Source organism: Amphiura filiformis, chromosome 20 (assembly GCF_039555335.1).
Source record: "Amphiura filiformis chromosome 20, Afil_fr2py, whole genome shotgun sequence".
Classification (NCBI taxonomy): domain Eukaryota; kingdom Metazoa; phylum Echinodermata; class Ophiuroidea; order Amphilepidida; family Amphiuridae; genus Amphiura; species Amphiura filiformis.
In genome coordinates, this window is record NC_092647.1 from 6724554 (window position 1) to 6745936 (window position 21383).

The window sequence follows — 21383 nt, forward strand, 5'->3', positions numbered from 1 at the left end:
TTAAACTGCTCCTTCAGTAAAAAGGTACATTATTTTGGTGCTTCAATATCTCTTTTCTATATTGCTGATATTAAGGTTATTAATTATTTTTAAACTGTTGTGAATTGGTAGTTCACCGCATCTTACGAATGGTAGTGAGCTTTGGCAAAAACTGCATTGCTCAATTCATAGCAAGCGTGTAGAAGAATTAAAATATCAGATATACTTTTATAGGTGCTGCGGTTCTTGAGTTACGTTGTAAAGAGGGCTGAAACAACAACACTTTTGTAAAACGTACATAACTCATCAACTACAATAAATTAAGCAAGTTTGCAAAGTATACGACTTGTAGAATGAACTTTTGCAAAACATCAAGGTGTTAATTTTCAATAATATATTGATCTAGATAATGCCAATAGATTTTTAGGTTGCTTCGACCAACAATACCTCGTCTACCCTTAAATATCAAATGGTCATAATTGGCGGTCACTTCAAATCATCCCCAAGTCAACGAGGTTCAGGAATGTCCTCTCCCCGGGGTCCTCTCATTGTTAATTAAGCCACCACTTGAACAGGATTTAGCCAAAGCAAACAAAGACTAAAGCTATTTACTGTAAGTATAAGCTTATTATCCTCTTCAACAATAGGATTAAAGATTGGTATTTGACTGGACTGAAATGAGAAACTTGTAGGACAATTATTAGGTACATTTTGAATACAAGCTTTATGCACATTTTGGACTGTAACTCGAAATACAATTTGCCGACTTTACGAGCGGTTTGAGATGGATGGCCACATATTGACAAACATACCCACTCTTCAGTACTGTTCCAGTTGAATTACATAGCCATCTGGTTGGCTGTTCCAAGTTACACACCCCTCTGGATTAGTTGTTCCAGTTAAATTACATTACCAACTGGTTTGGCTATACATACTGCCTGTATAACAAATCGACTCGGACCAAAGCAATCGGTTTCATTTATCTTTAATAAAACTATGTATCAAAACATGGAACAGGAATGATTTAACATAATTATCAATACTTAGACTATCTATGTATAAATATACCTTTTGTTAATAATACTTTCATCATTTTTGTATTCAACACATTTTTGGTCACTTGTTCTGAATGACCTGAATAAGGCCAAGTACCAGTATCATTAGAGATCAAGTAAAGTGTTGTGTGCAAAATTTGCACCTGGTTATCCCAGGAATTGAACTCTGGCCTCTTGTAATTGTATTTTATGGTTTGGGACCAAGATTATCAACCTATAGAGGCCGTCAGCCTTTCGCCATCTTGTGGGTACAAATGCTCCGTGTGTTCATGCGTCGGACACTACGCGCAGGGCGCAGCTTGCCACGCGCAGCTGCTAGCTGTTATCACGCATCATCACGCATGGAGATCGAACGACCATCGCAGCGTGTACCCACAAGATGGCGGCATATGACGTCACGCTGACGGCCTCTATTGGAGCCATTGAACATTTCAGGCAAACTAGGCCAATGCTATGATTGTAACCATTAATGACCTTAAGGTAACCCACACCAGAGAGCCTGCCCGCCTTAGAATAGCAACTGATTATACAAGATCTTGAAAGTTGTAACACACAATATTTGGGTTATTTTAAGGGATACACAAGCCTTTTTGTCCAATTGTGCCTCACTCCTCATTGCAGTTGCATTTGAGCTGGATTTTAGTGTGGGACTTGTATCTAAAAACTAGATGACCTGTTCTGTTTTTGTTGTTGGTTTTTGCTTATTGATTTTGGGAACTCCCCATTATAGAATTGTGGGGAGACCAATAAATATTGGGCATAAATCATCCAGTATTGTACATCTGCTCCCACTAAAAACATGCTTTTGTGCAATTATCTGGAGTGTACAAACATATACTATTTTGTCCACCATAACAAACATGGCATATTGGGCTGCCCAGCCACCCCCTATGGAGGATCTCCCACACAGAGGGTATAGATTTCGAATGGATTCACCCTTTCAGGTAACCTCATTAATTGAAACTCTTGTCTTCCACAGGGGGTGTATAGATTTCAAATGGAATAGCTCATTACATCTCTTTGGTCTGCATAGAAATTTCAATCATGTTTAATTAATACAGATTTACAACCTCTTAATCACTACATATCTAACATCCTTTTATAAAATGTTAAAAACAGGCACTGCCTGATTTTGATTCGTTGAAATCATCTTTAAATTAAGTTAGCCAATCAAGACAAATAGGCTATTCCAGTTGAAACCCATACACCCCTGCCTTATGGAAGACATGGTCTTATTCTCCCACAAAGGGAGTGTTGATTTCAAATGGAGTCACCATTCAGGTAATCGCATTTGATATTCACACTCCCTGACTGGAAGTTTTGTCTTCTATACAGGGTGTATGGATTTCAACTGGAACAGCCCAATTATCTTTTTGTTGCAGATAGATGCTCTTCTCTATGCACTCAATTATGTTTTCAGGAGTGAATTTCAAGAAAGCCATGAAAGTAACTTTGCCAAGATATGTTGCATTCGATAACATAACATATACTTTACTTTTATTGTGTAATAATATGTATAAACCTTTTTATATGACTATTTATTGAATACTTTACTTGTTAGAAACATCCGTATAATAATAATGCATTCATTGACTATGTCATAGTCTTAACAATTGGCCTGCCAGCATTTCAATTTACTCAAAATAATATTGCTTATTTTATGATCATATAAGTCTATTCTGGCTTTTAGGTCAGCAATGATTACTCCAGTTGCACTACAAAAATATATCCAACAGAACAAAGCACATAATGAAAAGAATACATTACTTGACCAGAAACAATGTTCTCATCTGTTTTGTTTCTAATGCAAATCCATATGTGATGTGATCAAGCAAAATCAGTCGGAACTCGGAAATACTAATTTCCAGATATAGACAAACAAAGGAAATTGTTTTTTGTTATATGAGTGGATATTCATACGTAGTGGTAGATAAAATAATAGAAGAGTTTAACTTCAACACTACACTATTTTTTCACTTTTTCACTAGCGTCTTCAGCAGATGGTGATGCTATCTTGTCTGCAATTGGGATATCCCTCACTGATGACGACATCCTGTCAATCATATCACGTCATCAGTGAGGAATATCCCGATTGTAGACAAGTTATCATTACAGCATCACCATCTGCTGAAGACGCTAGTCAAACTAGTGAAAACGATCCAGGTGAGCGAAAAAATTGTTGTCTACTGTTTTGGAAACACTTCAACTGTTTATATCTTTGGAACTAAATGTTCGATTTCAATGGGGTTTTCTGCAAAATGTACCTTTCAAACGCTTTAGACAATCATGTAGAAAATGGAAAATTTAATATACCTGACTTTGATTTTGTTTGATAGCACCACATATAGTGAAAGATGGACTTCCTCGATGTACTTGAGATATCATCCAACACGTAGTCAGGACAAGCTTCAAAATTCTGTATCAATAGCATTATTAGTTACCCCCTATTTGTTCACAAAATACAGGAAAACGTCTATAGCCTGGTGCCGTATTCCATGAAGTCAAAGCCTGAACGGAATACGGCACCAGACTGTAGACATTTTCCTGTATTTCCCTGTACTTTGGTGAACACAACTCAACATCTTCCAACTTCTTCATAAACTTTGGTTTGTGAAGGAATTGGTTTGATAATCTTACTAAACATTGGGACTTCTTTACTTCAAAACTGTGCTGCCATGCCACGTGTGATGTATCTTTGGATATATCACTTGTTATGTTACACTTACCTGCGCATAGTAGGATTATGCAGGTAATACAGAAAATATTATCCGCCTGCTTATATCATAAATATTAGTAAGGAATATGCAGGTAATACAGATTTTTAGTGGTGTTTGACCAATGAGATTACAGAATTCTTATCAATTAAAGGATAAGATTTTTTACATGTGTTTGCTTCAATCATCATCACTGTCCGATTGCAAAATATGACGTTTGGCTACCTTCCTCAAAGGCAAATCGTCATCTGAATCGGATTCACTCTGGTCCTGAGACGGATTATCCACTGTCATCTGAACATCATCATCACCTCCTGCGCTTGGTTTTGTTGACTGCTTTGTATTCAAAGGAGTATCATCATCAGAGTCGGAATCTAAAGCTAGTTTGGAAGAAGAACTAGGCTTTGATGAAGTGTTTAGAGGAGTATCATCATCGGAGTCAGAATCTAAAACAAGTCTTAGACTTGAAGTAGAACTTGCCTTTGTTGATGCCTTTGATGTGTCCATAGGAGCATCATCTTCAGACTCAGAATCTAAACTTTCTAAAGCAAGTCTTGAAGTAGGGTTTTTGGTGGTGCTAGTTTTAGTGGGAGATTTAGCAGTAAGTGGAAGATCATCATCGGAGTCCGAATCTGAGTCAAGCCTGGACGTTGACTTTTTGGAAGAGCTAGATTTGGAAGACCTACTGGCTTTGGTGGAAGATTTGGCAGTAAGTTGAAGATCATCATCGGAGTCCTAATCCGAGTCAAGCCTGGACGTTGACAGTTTGGAAGAGCTAGATTTGGAAGACCTACTGGCTTTGGTGGAAGATTTGGCAGTAAGTGAAAGATCATCATCGGAGTCCAAATCCGAGTCAAGCCTTGATGCTGACTTTTTGGAAGAGCTAGATTTAGATGACTTATTGGAGGAAGGAAGATCATCATTATCGGAATCCGAGTCTAGGGAGGAAGCTCTTTTACTCTTCTTTGCTGGTTTATTTTCTTTATCCGAATCAGAATCGGAGTGTGGTTTAGATGCAGTTTTCTTCATGCTTAGTGGCATATCATCATCTGAGTCTGAATCACTTTGAAGAGATGACCGTTTTGAAGTAGAATTGGTTGAGCTTTGAAGACTGCCATTTTGTGAGGGTTGACTCTTGGCTGATGCTTGTGAATCTGTGGTAAATATATAAATAAATCTTTTGTTAATGAATTGTTATGGCCAAGAGTACCATACAAAATTTACTGACGCTTTCAGGTGTTTCAAAATCAGGCACAAGCTTTTCATAATGCATACTGTGAAAAACATTAGAAAAAATATGTGACCACAAAATTAGTGTTAAGTCACAAGTTGGTAGTTTTGAGACATCCTGACTACTGAGTCGATGTTCTTTGTCTCACAAGCAAATGAACAGCCAATAATATGTCTGAATGTCCTTTGTGAATGGGCCATGCACAAAGGACATACTACTGGCTTGTACAGGTGCGCAGCAAAGAACATCAACTCAGCAGCCAGGATGACTCGAAACTACCAACTTGCGCCTTGATGCTAATTTCATGGTAGCAGGTCATATAGGCCTATATTATAGAAACATGATTTCATGGTAGCAGGTCATATAGGCCTATATTATAGAAACATGATTTTAGTAAAATGGACCTGTAATGAAGTTAACAGCTCCTTTACTGTACTCATTCTCCAAACAGATACATGTACCGTACTGTTTGTAATCAGGGATGCCAATTTTTCACAAGGTCATATCTTAAAATCCTCTCCATAAAATGAACAAAAATTGCACACAGGATTACTTCAATACTCTACTCTAAACACATGTCAGTAACCAAGCAGTTGTCCAACTGACACAACAGCAAAATGCACTGACATGGAACACCTTTCTGGACCAAAATTCACATCCCAACAGATTTCCGTTGTTGGGTTCCAATTATTCGCCTGTGAATGTGGTCCCGGAAACTGTTCCGTGTCAGTGCATTTTACTGTTGTGTCAGTTGGACAACTGCTTGGTTACTGACATGTGTTTAGAGTAGAGTATTGAAGTTATCCTGTGTGTAATTTTTGTTCATGTACAGGCAAATAATTGGAACCCAACAAAAGAAATCTGTTGGGATGTGAATTTTGATCCAGGAAGGTGTTCCATGTCAGTGCATTTTGCTGTTGTGTCAGTTGGACAACTGCTTGGTTACTGACATGTGTTTAGAGTAGAGTATTGAAGTAATCCTGTGTGCAATTTTATTCATTTTTATGGAGAGGATATTAACATATGACCTTGTGAAAAATTATACGTTTCTTTTTGAGGCCAGTTTAGTATTATGGCGACGCCCATGGAAAATATCATTTTTGTGGTAAATACATCAAAATTACACCCGAAAGTGCATCATCAAGCAAGAATCTGGTGAAATTCTACCATAATTAGGCAATGGAATGGATGGAACTGTGAGTCATAATAGGTTTTGTCCATGCAATTTAGCAATCGTCACAGACAAGACTGACATATGACTGACAAGTTTTAAGCTTACTCACACAATATAAATTTAGCATGGAAATGTATGCATTTTTGTCAATTTTACACAGAAAATTTGGAGGGGGCGTTTAGAGGGGGCAGGTTTATTACAAACAATACAGTATATACATTTATAATACAAAAAAGGCCACAAATTTAAAAAAAGTTACCAGTAAGACCAGTGATTTAATTCTCGTAAAATTGTAATGTTACAGTAAAATTTCATTTGAATGAACATAGCAGGATGAACAGTAGTGGAAATACCAGCCAATTAGGAGTGAGATGGATTCATTTCCATGTCACGCAGTGTATGCGAGCATTCGTCATGTTGTGTTCAGTCAAATGAAATTCTTACTGTGTAAGCAGATCAACTCTGTCAGAATCTCCTGATTATTGCTACATTTGCTTGCAAGAATTGGTATAGATTGCCAAGAGACAAAACTGAAAACTGTCAGGACTTACCCGGTTGTTTACTGATGTCCATAGTCTCTGCATCATCACTATCCTCGTCGCTAGACATGAGGCGACTACGTTTCTGTGGCTGCTTCTTGGCTTTTTCTCTGGTCTTTTTTACCAGCGTTCTCATTGAAAATTCATCACTACAAGAAACAAAAGATGCAACAAGGCATTATGAAACATCAGACTGAAATTTATTGTTGTATGAAACAAAATGTCCAATATGTAGGTGTGTGAAATTTCTGTGTTTTAATCTGCCGCCAAGTCAAGATTTTTGCATCAATGTTTTTTAAATTGCTGTTTGTCCATCCCCATCTGGTTGACTGGTGCTCCTCACTAAAAGGAAAATACAATCACAAAACTACAAAAAGGTACAAAAATGTTCAAATCATGCAAAACTGTATGCTTGCTACATTTGCATCAATTAGGTGGCCATTATTTTACCTGTGCAAAGGAGGGGGGGGGGCAGGTACAATGTGTATAGCAACAGCGGATGCTACATTTGGAATACCATTTGGAGAAATGCATCTCCTAAGGAATATGAACTATTGTATAACCAATCATCTTTATCGCATGCATTGGGAAAATCCTTCAAAATCTCTAGTTAGTGACTACTTACATTTATGTGATGTTGTGCATATTCAATAGTATCTAGTACTCAACTTACTCTTCACTACTGGATGAACTCTGCAGCGCTCTCTTGATTCGACGCCCCTGTGACCTCTGAGCTTTCTGTGATGACCCACCATCAGCATCTTCACCCGAGGCAGCTCCACCATCATGCATCTGTGTCTCATCTTCACTGTCATCATCTGGGACTCTGAAGTCATCTCCAGATGAAGCCTCTCCTTCTTGAATGCGTTTTAGCGCCTCCTCCTTCTGCATCCTTGCCGGTCTCCTCTTTTTCCGTCCCTTTGTCTTATCCGCACCCTCATCTTTGTCCTTCTTCCGCTTTAGCAGACATTTCTTTCAACTTAGATACCTTGGATTCTCCATCTTCTTCTTCTCTCTCTCAGCAGCCACTTCAAGTTTTTGTTCTTTGGTTTGTTCGATAGAGTCTGCGGCAGATCGTAATTCTTGTGGGTCAAGGGTACCGGGAATGCGCCAGAACATCTCCTGTGAGTACAATTTGCAATGTTAGCATTAGCAGTTTTAATGGTTAACATACCAGCGGGCCTGGAATATAATAGTTTATTACCTGGAATGATAAGCCATATTTCTCACAATTTTCTGTGAATTTCTTTTTTTTTTTTATTATTAGCATGGTCATGGAAAACCATTCCAAATTTATCAGCACCCTCAATCTTCAGATTATAAGAACATTACGTTTCACTTCCTGGAGAGAATTGATCAAAGATTGAATTTTCTCCTGAGGAAAGCGTGATCCAGTTGACGTCATATTCAAACGTGCACTACGGCAGCGAATTGTCACTTATCAGTTTTTGAATACCTTTATTTATCATGATCAATCCGAAACCTGTAATGTTTCTGTCGATCTTCTTCAAGAAACACTTAGAATTTCATCACCCTTTTCTTTTTTAAATATTTTTTAATTACCACATTGGTGCTCACCCTCAACTACAGTGGGAATTCCAATTGAATGAACGCAGCTTTCAACAGCTCTATTTGATACAACCGCGATCGTATTTTGCCTCTTTCAAACTACAATGCGAACGCACGACCTAGGATACAATACAAACCAATCATGAGTGCGTTGGCATGATTGCATTCACTTCTGCGTTACCCACAGTCGCACATGCTGGCGCATATCACGCAGTGTACGCAAAAATCTTCATGCTTCATGTCAGGCTGTGTTCATTCAATTGGAATTTCTACTGTAAGTTAAAACATACTTCATGTGATGATGGTGGTGCAAGTCCAACCTTCTTCAGGAATTTCTTGAAAAGTTTGTTACTCATGGCATTCTCATTCTCCTCTGTCAGTGGCACAAGAGGGATGGCTTGGTCATCACCTGAAAAAAAAAATTCAACAGATTCTACATCATCAATAATTGAAATTGAACCATTCACTTGATTGTCGAGAACAGCCATACTTTTTTTCCATTTTCTATTCTTCCTCATTTATTTGCAGATTATACGTTTAAAAACTAAAGTTCATCCTGGCTGTGATGGTTATTCTTAAATTAGGCTGATTAGGATACTGCAGCTGCAGAGTTTTTTTCTGTTCTCTTTGTCAATGTGTTTGAACTATGTTCTACAAATCACTACTTGCTTCATAAAGTTAAACTTTGTTCATGGTCTTTTACGCTTTCCTTGGTGCTGAACTGGACAGAATCTGATAGCAGTTTGGTGAAAATGAAATTGGGCTATTACAGTTGAAAACAATCCACCCCCATGGAAGACACGACCTTAATCTTCCACACAAGTAGTCCGAATTTCAAATTGGGTTACCTAAATTGGCGACTCCAAGGTCATGTCTTCCATTGAGGGTGTATGGATTTCAACTGGAATAAGCCCACTACAAGTTTTGTTAAGTGTAAATGAAAATATGCAACTTCTTCAAGAAAGAAAATCCAACCGCACATGGGGTGATAGATCATGTGCAATCGCAGCTCCACGTCTATGGAATGAACTGCCTTTTTATATTAGAACTGCTAACAATATAACTGTGTTTAAAAAGTTGTTAAAAACTCATCTTATGTCAGAGACATTCTGTAATTCTGTTTCTTATTTTATAAACTTCCAGTTTTTTTGTCTATTGTTCAGTTTTTGTTTTTTGTTTTAGTGCCTTGAGCGCTCTTAATTGCGTGGATATGTGCCTTGTCGCTATTATTATTATTATTATTATTAATGACCACAAACAAAGGTTAAAAAGTTCTCAGAGGTTAAAATTCTCGCGTGCACAAGGTCACAGGTTCGATTGCTGGTGTAGAAAATTTACTGGGATATTGACCTGGAAAAAACTCTTTAATTGGCAACATCTGTAGATTAAATTCAGACTTCCACTCTCCCCATGGTGAATTTAGTGTTATCCAGGGTTTGTCCAAAAAATTAAATAATCCAATAATTAAAGGCAGCATTTGATACTCACCGTCGGCTTCCCTGTCATTAGCAGTGCTACGAAGACCGCCTTGAATCCACTTGATTTGTTCACCAAAACCTGTCAGAAAAAGTTCATATGCAAGTTTATAAAATTTGGTTTAAAGTTTGGTTTAAATATGTGTAATTGAGAATGTTTATTAAAAACATACAAAAAACAAACAAAGTTTTTATGACAAAGAGTTTGCCAATGTCTTCCCAATAAAAATGTTTTTTTTTTTTTTTTTTTTTTTTGTCAAGAGTCGATTGTGGCGTAAAGCGATACAATTGTATTTGGCTAGCTGACCTTTGGGCGCACATCATGTTTCCTAATGCACTATTCACAGCTGGTTTGCTGTTACAAACCCAGGTAATGCCATAATCAAAGATTTGCCTTTCATGGCACATAAATGGGTACCAGTTTATACTAGGAAAGTAAACCAACTCAATGTGTGGGAGATGTGACCATCCCCTCCACAGCATTAGCTTCTCAGTTCCAACCAAGTTTCTCCACATAAAAAATACCAATTTGCCTTTTCTTTCCCCCATTGGGTGCAACGGTTTTAACCCTCTGACATGAATAAGTGTTCCCTTCATGTCAGAGGGTACAGAGATGAAACAGCCGAATCCCGGCAAAATCAACAATGTGATGAATCAATCCACCGCAATTGACGTAATGCCAACTGATTGAATCCTGATAATACAGGAATGAATCTTTACCTATCTTCAGTTGGAGGTATGTTTTACATAGAAATGGTCAAAACATTGCTTATTCCCTTTACGAAAAAATGTTTACAAAGAAATGCAAGATTCATCTGAATTGGGCTATTCCAGTTGAAATTTATACACCCCCTGTGGAAAACACGAACTTCCACACAAGGAGTGTGAATTTCAAATGGGTATATCTGTATGGGTGACTCCATTTGAAATCTACACCCCTGTGTGGGAGATAAGGGGTGTATGGATTTCATCTTGAATAGCCCATTCCTACCTTTCTTTGTGAGCTTAGCAACCACAGAAATAAGAGACATGTCCATATCGTCTCCCCCTTCCTCTCCATCCTGATCAGAGCTCTCACTTTCTTCTGCTTCAGGTTCGGAGTTGGCGTTGCCCCTACTGTCGTCACTGTCATCTATAAGAATTATATCGATGTTATACAATTGAATACCTGAGTGGAAGAAGGGCCCAACTCCATGAAAACTGTTTTTGAGATATTAAGAAAAAACTTAATATTTGGAAAAGTTTTATAGGCAGAATGTTTTCATCTTCAGGGGACCTTTAACACATGAACATACAATATTAAATACATTCGAAATTTTATAATGATGTTTCATGGCAACGGTACAGCTCTTTATACGATCTGGAGTTGGGCCCTTCTTCCACTAATATACTGCAAGTGCCAGTTCCGTAAGCAGATGTGTTATAAATAGCTACAGAAATTTGGTAATTATCCATTAATTGCACAAGTAGAAGCATGTAATATGTTAGCAAGAAAGTTTATTTTAGTGAAAAGCAGATTTCATGGATAGAACTAAATTCCTCTTTATCCCAATATTTGTGGAAGAAGGGCCCAAATCCATGGAGTTGGGCCTTTCTTCCATGAAAACCATGATTAAGTGTACGTGGAAGACTATTTAGAGTGTGGATTTTGGCTCATCTTTCACACACAAGAAAGAACAGTCTGCTGGCAATAAAATGCTGGGTCTAACTCATTTTTGTAAAAAATTGGAGTTGGGCCCTTTTTCCACTCAGGTATTCAATTATAAGCACACATGTGATAGGCTAAACCACTTTCCACTACCCATCTGAAGGTACATTAATTTAAACAATAAAACATTGCCATCAGTTGAGTTTTTTAAGGTATAATTCTTAAACACTTGAGAACATTCCTGCAAACTTATTGGTTCTTACCCGTGTGATATGACTCGATACCACACGGGTCATCACATGTGTATCAACACGATACGCATACTAGCTATTTGAACCAATCGGAAGCACACACGCAGAGCAACAACGGGACTGATCGATTTTAAGCCCTGGGTAGTTCCTTGTAAAACATAGGATTTAATTTGATTATAATTTTTAATACTTAAGATATTTCTATTTGAGTTGAAGTGTTTAAGAATGAGAATAAAGGTGTTGGTTTTAGCCACTGGAGTGCATCTATCGTCTCACATAACACGCGTCATCATTATTGTTGGCGTAAAACAACGAGGTGAAAATAATGATGTTGCCCATGTTATATGAGACGATAGATGCACTCCAGTGGCTAAAACCAATACCTTAAATTCTCTAACTATAAAAAAAATCCAGATGTTGAAGAGAGGGTCTAAGTGTCCATATAGTCCTACAAGGTATGGTGTGTGGCCTAGATGAAGTAGAATTACACGGTTCGTAATGAAGGTGACCCCACAACACAGGTTAACTCCATCATCCATCCAACCAAGTTATAAGTTAATCGGTTGTGTGTAGGCTGCAGTGTGGATTAATGGCATTTCAAGCAAAATATGCAAATAAGCTCATTCATATTCAACACAACAAATTTGGCTTATTTCATTTAGGTGTAAGATGGGACATGTGTAAACATTACAAATATGCCAAAATAAATCATATTTGTAATTTTAATCAATTTCATATTGTACATTATGGTTTTAAAGTTGATATCCATTTACATGAGAAATATTCAACCAACCTTCAGCAGCAAAATCTCTATCTTCTTCTTCCTCTCCTCCCCTTTCAATGAAATCCTAAAGGAAATAAAAATAAAAATGGCACCATTAAAACAAACATTCCAACAAAATAATCACTTTTGTATTTTCTCAGGGAAATAGTAGACCCCTAGTCTCAAGATCGTGGAAACAGTTCTCACCATCTCCCTCATGAGCAGTCTATATTTGTATACCAGAATAATTTGACATGAAATTACAATGGAAATATAACAGGCATAGACAGATAAACTCTGGACATACCTGCCTGTGCAGGGACTTGAACCCCTGACCTAATCTGGTTAGATTTCTTTCTCCGATATCAGGCGCTGTATGTGACCTCACATATGGCGCCCGTTAGATTTGAGAATTGTTACTGCACATAATAAATATCATGGACTTAGAACTAACTTTGTTTGGCTTAAAATTGGTAAAAAAAATAGTTTCTGTCATTGCCTGCATCACAACTTCCATTCGCAAAAATTCACATGTCACTCACACAACTAGTGTAGGTGTGGCTCCCAACTGCATGCACATCATTCTCAAGATTCTATATCAATCCAATTATAAGCCAAACAAAGTATAGAACCGGCTATGTCCACTTTCAGTTATTTAGGAGTAAAGTTCATCATGTTAACTCACTCAGAAAGAATAGGAAGATCATTAGCAGGAAATTACAATTTTCAGATAGACATTAACTTTTAAACTCAACTTTTCAAAACTAGAATTTAGGACAGCCATTTCTGGTTTAAGCCCTTCAATTAAGTAAAACATAGGAAATAGTTGCTTTCTAATTATATTTACCCTATCATCCTCATTTTCTTCATCCTCATCTTCTTCGTCGTCATAATTTTTTCTCTTCCTTCTTTTTCCTTCACCACTTCCTTCCTTCTTACGACGTTTCTTGTATAGTTGACTCCTTTCTTCCACTACCCCCAAACTTAGTAGTTTGTCCGACACCTTGACCTTTGTCCGTTTGGAGGACATATTCTCTACGATGTCACCAAGAGGATCTGAAATTTTGAAAGAACAAACAAGTTACTTCACATGCTGTTATCTTTCTTACAGTGCTTCTGGTTGGTTAATCTCATGATATAATCATCTCAGTAACCAATCAAAATACAGCTTTCATCTCTCAGCAATTTTAAGCTTAATCCCCTTCAGCCTGACTGACTCCATTCTTTCCATCTCTCTCATGATATACCCTCTTTGTAGCCAATCAAAATAGTTCTTTGTTTCATTGGTTTCACAATTTTTAAACATTTGACAATTGTCCACCCTTTTTTCTTAAAATCATTCTTCTGCCACCCCTGCTTTTAAGGGGGGCGGGGGAGGGCTAGCACCCCTAAAGCCCCCTCTTCCCATATATGCGCATATCTAGTCCCAATTGGCTGGTAAGTTTTTAAGAATTCAAATTATTGGTCTTTGATGTGCTTCAAGACTTAATACTCCACAATTTTAATGAAAATATTCCTAAACATTGCTTACAAACTTTTTTATTGTTGAACTAAAATCCAAGCAGATTATATCCACCTCAAACACAATGGACTATTCCAGTTTGCGCATACACCACTATGAAAGTCTTGACCTTAATCTCCCAAACAGGGAGGGTAGATTATAAATGGAGCCACCCATTCAGGTAACCCTATTTAAAATTCACACTCCCTGTGTAGAAGATTAAATTCATGTCTTCCATATGGAGTGTATGGATTTCAACTGGAATACCCCATAAATACGTTATTCTTACCATCTGAGTCCTTGTATCTATCATAGAGTATCTTTAATTCTAATTCTTGTTCTTCTCTCCATAGGTTGGTACGCCATCTAAAAACCAAGAAACACTCGTCAAATTAAGTACATAAAACTTTTAAAACAAGACTTTTCTCTCCTCTAGAAATAACCTAGACTTGTGCTCATCCTATGACCAAATTAACCGTGCCACCACCATTTAAGGGATGTGGTATGAATGTTTGGACAGTATTTATTGTGGGACATTAAAGCACATCAGACATATCGAATTGCATTCTGAATATAAAGAATGTCCTTCTGATATCAAATAATTTTGATTTTTTGAAATTTGCAATGCAATACACATTTTATGACAAATCATTAAAAATTGATATTTTTGATATTTAACAGTACTCGAGGTAAACTTTATAAATTTGATGATTTATACTTAAAGTGTATGTAGGTGGGATGAAAAGTCGACGATCAATTGAAAATTTTGACCTTTTGTATTGAAGATATGGATTTTTTCCCCAAAACACCAAAAAAATTAGGTCTTTTGGGGAAACATCCATATCTTCAATATGAAAGGTCAAACTTTTCAATTGATCGTCGGCTTTTCCTCCCAGCTACATACACTTTAAGAATATATCATTAGATTTATAAAATTTACTTCAAGACCGTTATATTATCAAAAGTGTGAAAAATATCAAATTTTAATAATGTGTCATAAAATTTGTATTATATCGTGAATTTCAAAAATGAAAATTATTTGATATCAGAAAGACATTCTTCGTATTCAGAATGCAATTCGATATGTCTGATGTGCTCTCATGTCCTACAAAAAATACTGTTGAAACGCTCATTCCAGATCCCTTAATAATGAAGTCTAACATCAACATGTAGTGACAAAATATCATTATTTTGTTAAGTAAACTGTTTACCTCTCACCATACACAGGCATGTTGTGTAACAAGAATAGTGAAAACATTCTTGAAGTAGACTATTGAACTTACCCAGGCTTCTTTCGTTTGAAGTCGGCAACACTCTCAGCCAGACCCAGCTCAACTAATTGATTGATAATCTGAAGGAAAGAACACAATGTTGAAATTGTTATTAAAAAACCCTGGTTAAGGCACAGGATCGAGACCTTAAAGAAAGGGGTCGGTGAAAAAGCTTGTATATAGGAGGTGAGACATGAGATACACTGGCCACAATATAAAACCATTATTGGTCCCAGTATTTCACAAAAACAAAACTTTTCCCCGACAAATTTCTAAAATTCCATGAGAAATATTTCCGCTTTACCAAGGTTGCATCAGGGTGTGGACTGTTTCAAACAACTACCTAGAGACCGAGAAGGGAGAATTTCCAAAAGTATGAAATTGTATCTTTGTGCTCTGATAACCCCATTGTGCACTTTTGAAATCCCAAGCTTTTTTCAGCATTCTCAAGACTAAACATGTGACCCGTTCTGACAAAACCAGGTACAAGTCGCATTTTTGACATTTCATGAGTTGGATAAAATTGCAAGCACAATACAATAAGCTTTAAAATGATACCTAAACTATATAAATAGCATCAATACTTTTCAAGATATGGATAATTTTGTAAATGACACCTTGAAATTTTTGCCAAATTGCTGTTCTGAGTAATGGGCCAATTAGTTTTCTGCCTTACACGGATTGAATAGGGATTATCATAGTTCAAATGTTATTTATTGATTAAGGCCAGAGTAATGGAAGACAAATTCGTCCATGCCCGAATTTGAGATTTCTCGATATTTATCAACACTAAGATGTATTCTTTCACTTGAAACGGATAAAATACAACTTGCTAATATTTATTCGTATTTTTGCTTGAGTTTATTTCACTCTTTTTAACTCTAAAAGTCACATGGCTCAAGACAGCTTAGTAAATTGGCGGAAATAATGAGCCAGAAATGCGAGAATGCGAAATATTGTGATTACGCTGCGATTCAAGCGTCATGGCAAGCTTAACTCTCTGCGCGTATGTCCAACGCAGTATAGGCGCATTCGGTATGTTGTTAATGCCAGCAAATGTGATGTAAACAAAACAAAAATTTGCAGTGAAAAGCCACTTAGATTTTTAAATTATTTTGGATTTAGGCGCACTAAAAGCAGACATTATAGATTCATTGGTGCAAAAAGATGCATATTTAGACCACGCATCAGATACAGCTTTTACAAGCGTGAAAGTCTTGCCGTTTAAAAATATAAGGACGTTTTGTGCATAAATTTGACATTTTTTTACTAAAACGTCGATTTCTCAGAGTTCATTTTTACAATATTGTACGATTTTTGTGACAAGATAACTCGAAAAATCTGAAAGAAAAAGGTACACTTTTTGCACTATCGTTTAGAGCACATCAAAGTCTAGGGAAGGTTTTCTCATTTTTTCAAAATGTTTCTTTTAAACAAAAATATACACCATTATGTGTAATTTTTAGCTTAATAGAGTGAGAAAATAGCTTTTTTCACATGTTTTTTGCAATATTTCAAAAATAAGACGCAATTTCAAAAAATAAAAAACCTTCCCTAAGTTCATGTCTCTTCTATATGAACAGCTAACTGAGTTTTTTACTACAAACAGATTTTCTTCTAAGTTGTCACAAAAAAATTGGGGTAAAACAGTGAATTTGTGTGATTTTTTCAAAAACTCGAGATTTTTGAACAAATCTGACGTCACCATGGGATTCCTTGACTCATTTCCTTTCCAAAAATGTATAGTTTTATATACTTTAGACATACAATTCAAAAATAATGATGCTCGAAAAGGTCCATGTTCTCTCCCATTACTCTGCCCTTAAGTAAACCTCTCTTTAATAAGTGCTTTCAAGGATTTGAAAGTCCACTTAGTCTCACAGTCAAATACCATGAAATCAAGAATTCCAAAATTTGATTTTTTTTAAAATTGGAATGTCATCTTTAAAGGCCTATAACTCAAAAACATGTCTGGCGACTTGTTCCGGGTTTTGTTGGAGCTGGTCACATATATAAGTATTTCCTAGGCTGTCATGGACAAGGCCTATGCCAACAACCTTGTCAATAATAGGCTTTTTACACCTTGTCAACAGAACACAATTATTATCAATAAATATGTTCACCAAAGTACCAAATTCTAGTCAAAAGCATCTTGAATCTGAGTAGAAATTCACTAAATGATCAATTCTGTGTCCTTCCCAAACATCAACTTCAATTCAAATGGGTTACCTGAATGGGTGCCTCCATTTGAAATAATTTGCAACCCCGTGTGGGAGATGAAGGTGTATGGATTTTAACTGGAATACCCTATTCCCATTCCCTTACCTGCTTTCTAGTTCTTGTGTCATCTAGAATATGTTCCATTATCTTATCAACAATATCTGTAAACAACAACAAATCAGTGGTATTAAATTCCACATTTAAAGCACATTATACTGCATAGGCAGAGCATAATATGGAGAACTATCAAGATAACAGCCAGGGACCTACCCAAACAAATTGATAACACCATATAAATGTTCCATATTCATTCCATTAACCACCCATGCCCTTAGAAGTGCCCACACAGCAATAGGATCATGTGTGCAAGATACAACTACGTACACATGTATGTGGTACTAACCTTCTTCCGCATCTGGGTCTAGTTTATCCTTGTGCTCTGCATGTAGTTGCTTCAGTTCATCAACCTCTTCTTCATTCCAATGATGACCCATTTTACTGAAAAACAAAACACCATTGAACCGAGTCACATAAAACAGTCACAAGTTTAAGGGGCATTTTGTGATCCACAGCCTCACCCTCCCCCCACTTTTATCAAAAAAAGTAGATTTTTATACCATAGGAAAGCTCTGGCTACATGTTTATGTCCAAAACATATTTCTTGCAGATTCATTCGCTTGGCAAAAATTTGTCTTTATTTCCTTAACATAACCAAATTACAACACGGTGGCCTATGGAGCACTGAGTTTAATAAGGCCTACCACATATAATCATGCATAACTTGCAAAACGCTAAATCGGAATTAACTAAAATTTTGGGAATAAGCTTTTTTTGTGAATATCTACTGAAAAATGTCATAAAATGAGGATGCCAGAATCACAAAATACTCCCTTAACAACAATAAATGATAGTCTGCTTCTAAAAACTTGGCACATTTGGGTAGATTCAGGTGGTGGCCGCATTGCATTCTCTAAATTCAGTAAATTTTCATCGTCAACCGCGTAATTGAATGGGATTATTTTGAAATTTTAAAACGCTTGAAATATCACAAACAAATAGGCCTATGTTGATAAAGAATATAAATACAAGCTAAAACCGTTGGGGTTCGATAATGAACCCCACAAAACTAACCGACTATATTGGAAAATGCCATACGGCCGGGCGGTTTCACAAGTTACCGGCTCAATCATGTCATCCGCCGCCTGGGTAGATTGTACAATTCCTTACGTCACCCACAAGCAGTACTTTATTCTATCTCAAAAGAATCCAAGGCAGTGTCTCATAACAAGAAATTCAGACGTGCTTGTCATTTGAATAAAGTTACCTGTCCTACAGATTAGGATTAAGGGTCAGTCGGATTATGCCAATCAAACAAAAGGCAACTTACACATCAGGTCTGACAGATCCGTATCCTTCCTCCAATTCATATAGATCCTGTCGACTTTTCCAGAAAAGTATCTCTACAAACATCTTCTTGTTCTTAGTAGCCGCCTCAAAGAATTTACCGACGACAAATTTGGCAAATTTAGTCAACTCCTGTATGCAAAGAAATGAGCCAAGAGCAAGTGAAACTATCATTACTATCAAGATATTTCTTTGAACAAACCAATTTTTCTTCAGGTGAACTATAGAAAAAAGAAAAAGAGAGGGGAAAGAGGATGGACGACAGAGGGTGAGACAGAGTGAAAGAGAGAGAGATCTCATATTTTCTGTATTAAAAGCCTTGGGGTGATGGGCATTAATTAGAGACAAATTTTCAAAGAAAACAAAAAGCTTAAAAATTGGGTTGAAAATCTAGAGTATCACTCGCTCCTGGTTTGTTTGCGGGTTCAAATCCAAGATGACGTTGCCCAACAATTTTGTTTCACTGCGTACCCGCATCAGAAACGCTAGTGATGCCAACAGCAAAGTGATAATATCGATCACTCAACCGCTTTGTCCAAAAAGCAGCAAATCGCTAAAAGTTGAATTCAAATTCAATCAGTCTGAACAAAGACAGTTGCTATAACAGGAGGCATGTAAACTGGTCTCACCTTGTACTGGGCCAGTTTTGAAACTGGATCATTGAGAAGGTTCTGGAACACTCTGAACAAAGACAGTTGCTATAACAGGGGGCATGTAAACTGGTCTCACCTTGTACTGGGCCAGTTTTGAAACTGGATCATTAAGAAGGTTCCAGAACACTCTGAACAAAGACAGTTACTATAACAGGAGGCATGTAAACTGGTCTCACCTTGTACTGGGCCAGTTTTGAAACTGGATCATTAAGAAGGTTCCAGAACACTCTGAACAGAGACAGTTGCTATAACAGGGGGCATGTAAACTGGTCGCACCTTGTACTGGGCCAGTTTTGAAACCGGATCATTAAGAAGGTTCTGGAACACTCTGAACAAAGACAGTTGCTATAACAGGGGGCATGTAAACTGGTCTCACCTTGTACTGGGCCAGTTTTGAAACCGGATCATTAAGAAGGTTCTGGAACACTCTGAACAAAGACAGTTGCTATAACAGGGGGCATGTAAACTGGTCTCACCTTGTACTGGGCCAGTTTTGAAACCGGATCATTACGAAGGTTCTGGAACACTCTGAACAGAGACAGTTGCTATAACAGGGGGCATGTAAACTGGTCTCACCTTGTACTGGGCCAGTTTTGAAACTGGATCATTAAGAAGGTTCTGGAACACTCTGAACAAAGACAGTTGTTATAACAGGGGGCATGTAAACTGGTCTCACCTTGTACTGGGCCAGTTTTGAAACCGGATCATTAAGAAGGTTCTGGAACACTCTGAACAGAGACAGTTGCTATAACAGGGGGCATGTAAACTGGTCTCACCTTGTACTGGGCCAGTTTTGAAACCGGATCATTAAGAAGGTTCTGGAACACTCTGAACAAAGACAGTTGTTATAACAGGGGGCATGTAAACTGGTCTCACCTTGTACTGGGCCAGTTTTGAAACCGGATCATTAAGAAGGTTCTGGAACACTCTGAACAAAGACAGTTGCTATAACAGGGGGCATGTAAACTGGTCTCACCTTGTACTGGGCCAGTTTTGAAACCGGATCATTAAGAAGGTTCTGGAACACTCTGAACAGAGACAGTTGCTATAACAGGGGGCATGTAAACTGGTCTCACCTTGTACTGGGCCAGTTTTGAAACCGGATCATTGAGAAGGTTCTGGAACACTCTGAACAAAGACAGTTGCTATAACAGGGGGCATGTAAACTGGTCTCACCTTGTACTGGGCCAGTTTTGAAACCGGATCATTAAGAAGGTTCTGGAACACTCTGAACAAAGACAGTTGTTATAACAGGGGGCATGTAAACTGGTCTCACCTTGTACTGGGCCAGTTTTGAAACCGGATCATTAAGAAGGTTCTGGAACACTCTGAACAGAGACAGTTGCTATAACAGGGGGCATGTAAACTGGTCTCACCTTGTACTGGGCCAGTTTTGAAACCGGATCATTAAGAAGGTTCTGGAACACTCTGAACAGAGACAGTTGCTATAACAGGGGGCATGTAAACTGGTCTCACCTTGTACTGGGCCAGTTTTGAAACTGGATCATTAAGAAGGTTCTGGAACACTCTGAACAAAGACAGTTACTATAACAGGGGCATGTAAACTGGTCTCACCTTGTACTGGGCCAGTTTTGAAACCGGATCATTAAGAAGGTTCTGGAACACTCTGAACAAAGACAGTTGCTATAACAGGGGGCATGTAAACTGGTCTCACCTTGTACTGGGCCAGTTTTGAAACCGGATCATTAAGAAGGTTCTGGAACACTCTGAACAGAGACAGTTGCTATAACAGGGGGCATGTAAACTGGTCTCACCTTGTACTGGGCCAGTTTTGAAACCGGATCATTGAGAAGGTTCTGGAACACTCTGAACAAAGACAGTTGTTATAACAGGGGGCATGTAAACTGGTCTCACCTTGTACTGGGCCAGTTTTGAAACCGGATCATTAAGAAGGTTCTGGAACACTCTGAACAGA

General features: G+C 37.6%; 2 protein-coding genes across 2 annotated transcripts in view; both read right to left on the reverse strand.

Moving 5' to 3' along the window:
• Positions 1–4259: 4259 nt before the first annotated feature.
• LOC140142564 (uncharacterized) lies at positions 4260–7583 on the reverse strand. Its single transcript, XM_072164558.1, has 3 exons — positions 7366–7583; positions 6705–6841; positions 4260–4902 (listed from the first exon to the last, which is right to left on the reverse strand). The coding sequence occupies exons 1-3, from the start codon at positions 7581–7583 to the stop codon at positions 4484–4486; spliced, it is 774 nt and encodes a 257-aa protein (XP_072020659.1). The 3' UTR covers positions 4260–4483.
• Positions 7584–7667: 84 nt separating this feature from the next.
• The window catches only part of LOC140142563 (protein timeless homolog), a 37009-nt gene continuing 23293 nt past the window's right edge, over positions 7668–21383 (reverse strand). The window contains exons 19-29 of the mRNA XM_072164557.1: positions 18778–18926; positions 17794–17888; positions 17496–17551; positions 15183–15250; positions 14189–14265; positions 13246–13454; positions 12429–12483; positions 10728–10868; positions 9750–9818; positions 8552–8670; positions 7668–7814 (exon numbers count right to left, since the gene is read on the reverse strand). Coding sequence (XP_072020658.1) covers positions 7668–7814; positions 8552–8670; positions 9750–9818; positions 10728–10868; positions 12429–12483; positions 13246–13454; positions 14189–14265; positions 15183–15250; positions 17496–17551; positions 17794–17888; positions 18778–18926 — 1185 coding nt within the window. The remainder of the gene's footprint in view (positions 7815–8551; positions 8671–9749; positions 9819–10727; positions 10869–12428; positions 12484–13245; positions 13455–14188; positions 14266–15182; positions 15251–17495; positions 17552–17793; positions 17889–18777; positions 18927–21383) is intronic.

Bases quoted from the DNA above. Each gene is read 5' to 3' on its own strand.
- LOC140142564 (XM_072164558.1), bottom strand. From the start codon at position 7,583: ATGCAGAAGGAGGAGGCGCTAAAACGCATTCAAGAAGGAGAGGCTTCA. The intron at 6,842-7,365 runs GTAAGTTGAGTA...TGTTTCTTGTAG, and splicing joins AGTTCATCCAGTAGTGAAGA to TGATGAATTTTCAATGAGAA. The intron at 4,903-6,704 runs GTAAGTCCTGAC...TATTTACCACAG, and splicing joins GGACATCAGTAAACAACCGG to ATTCACAAGCATCAGCCAAG.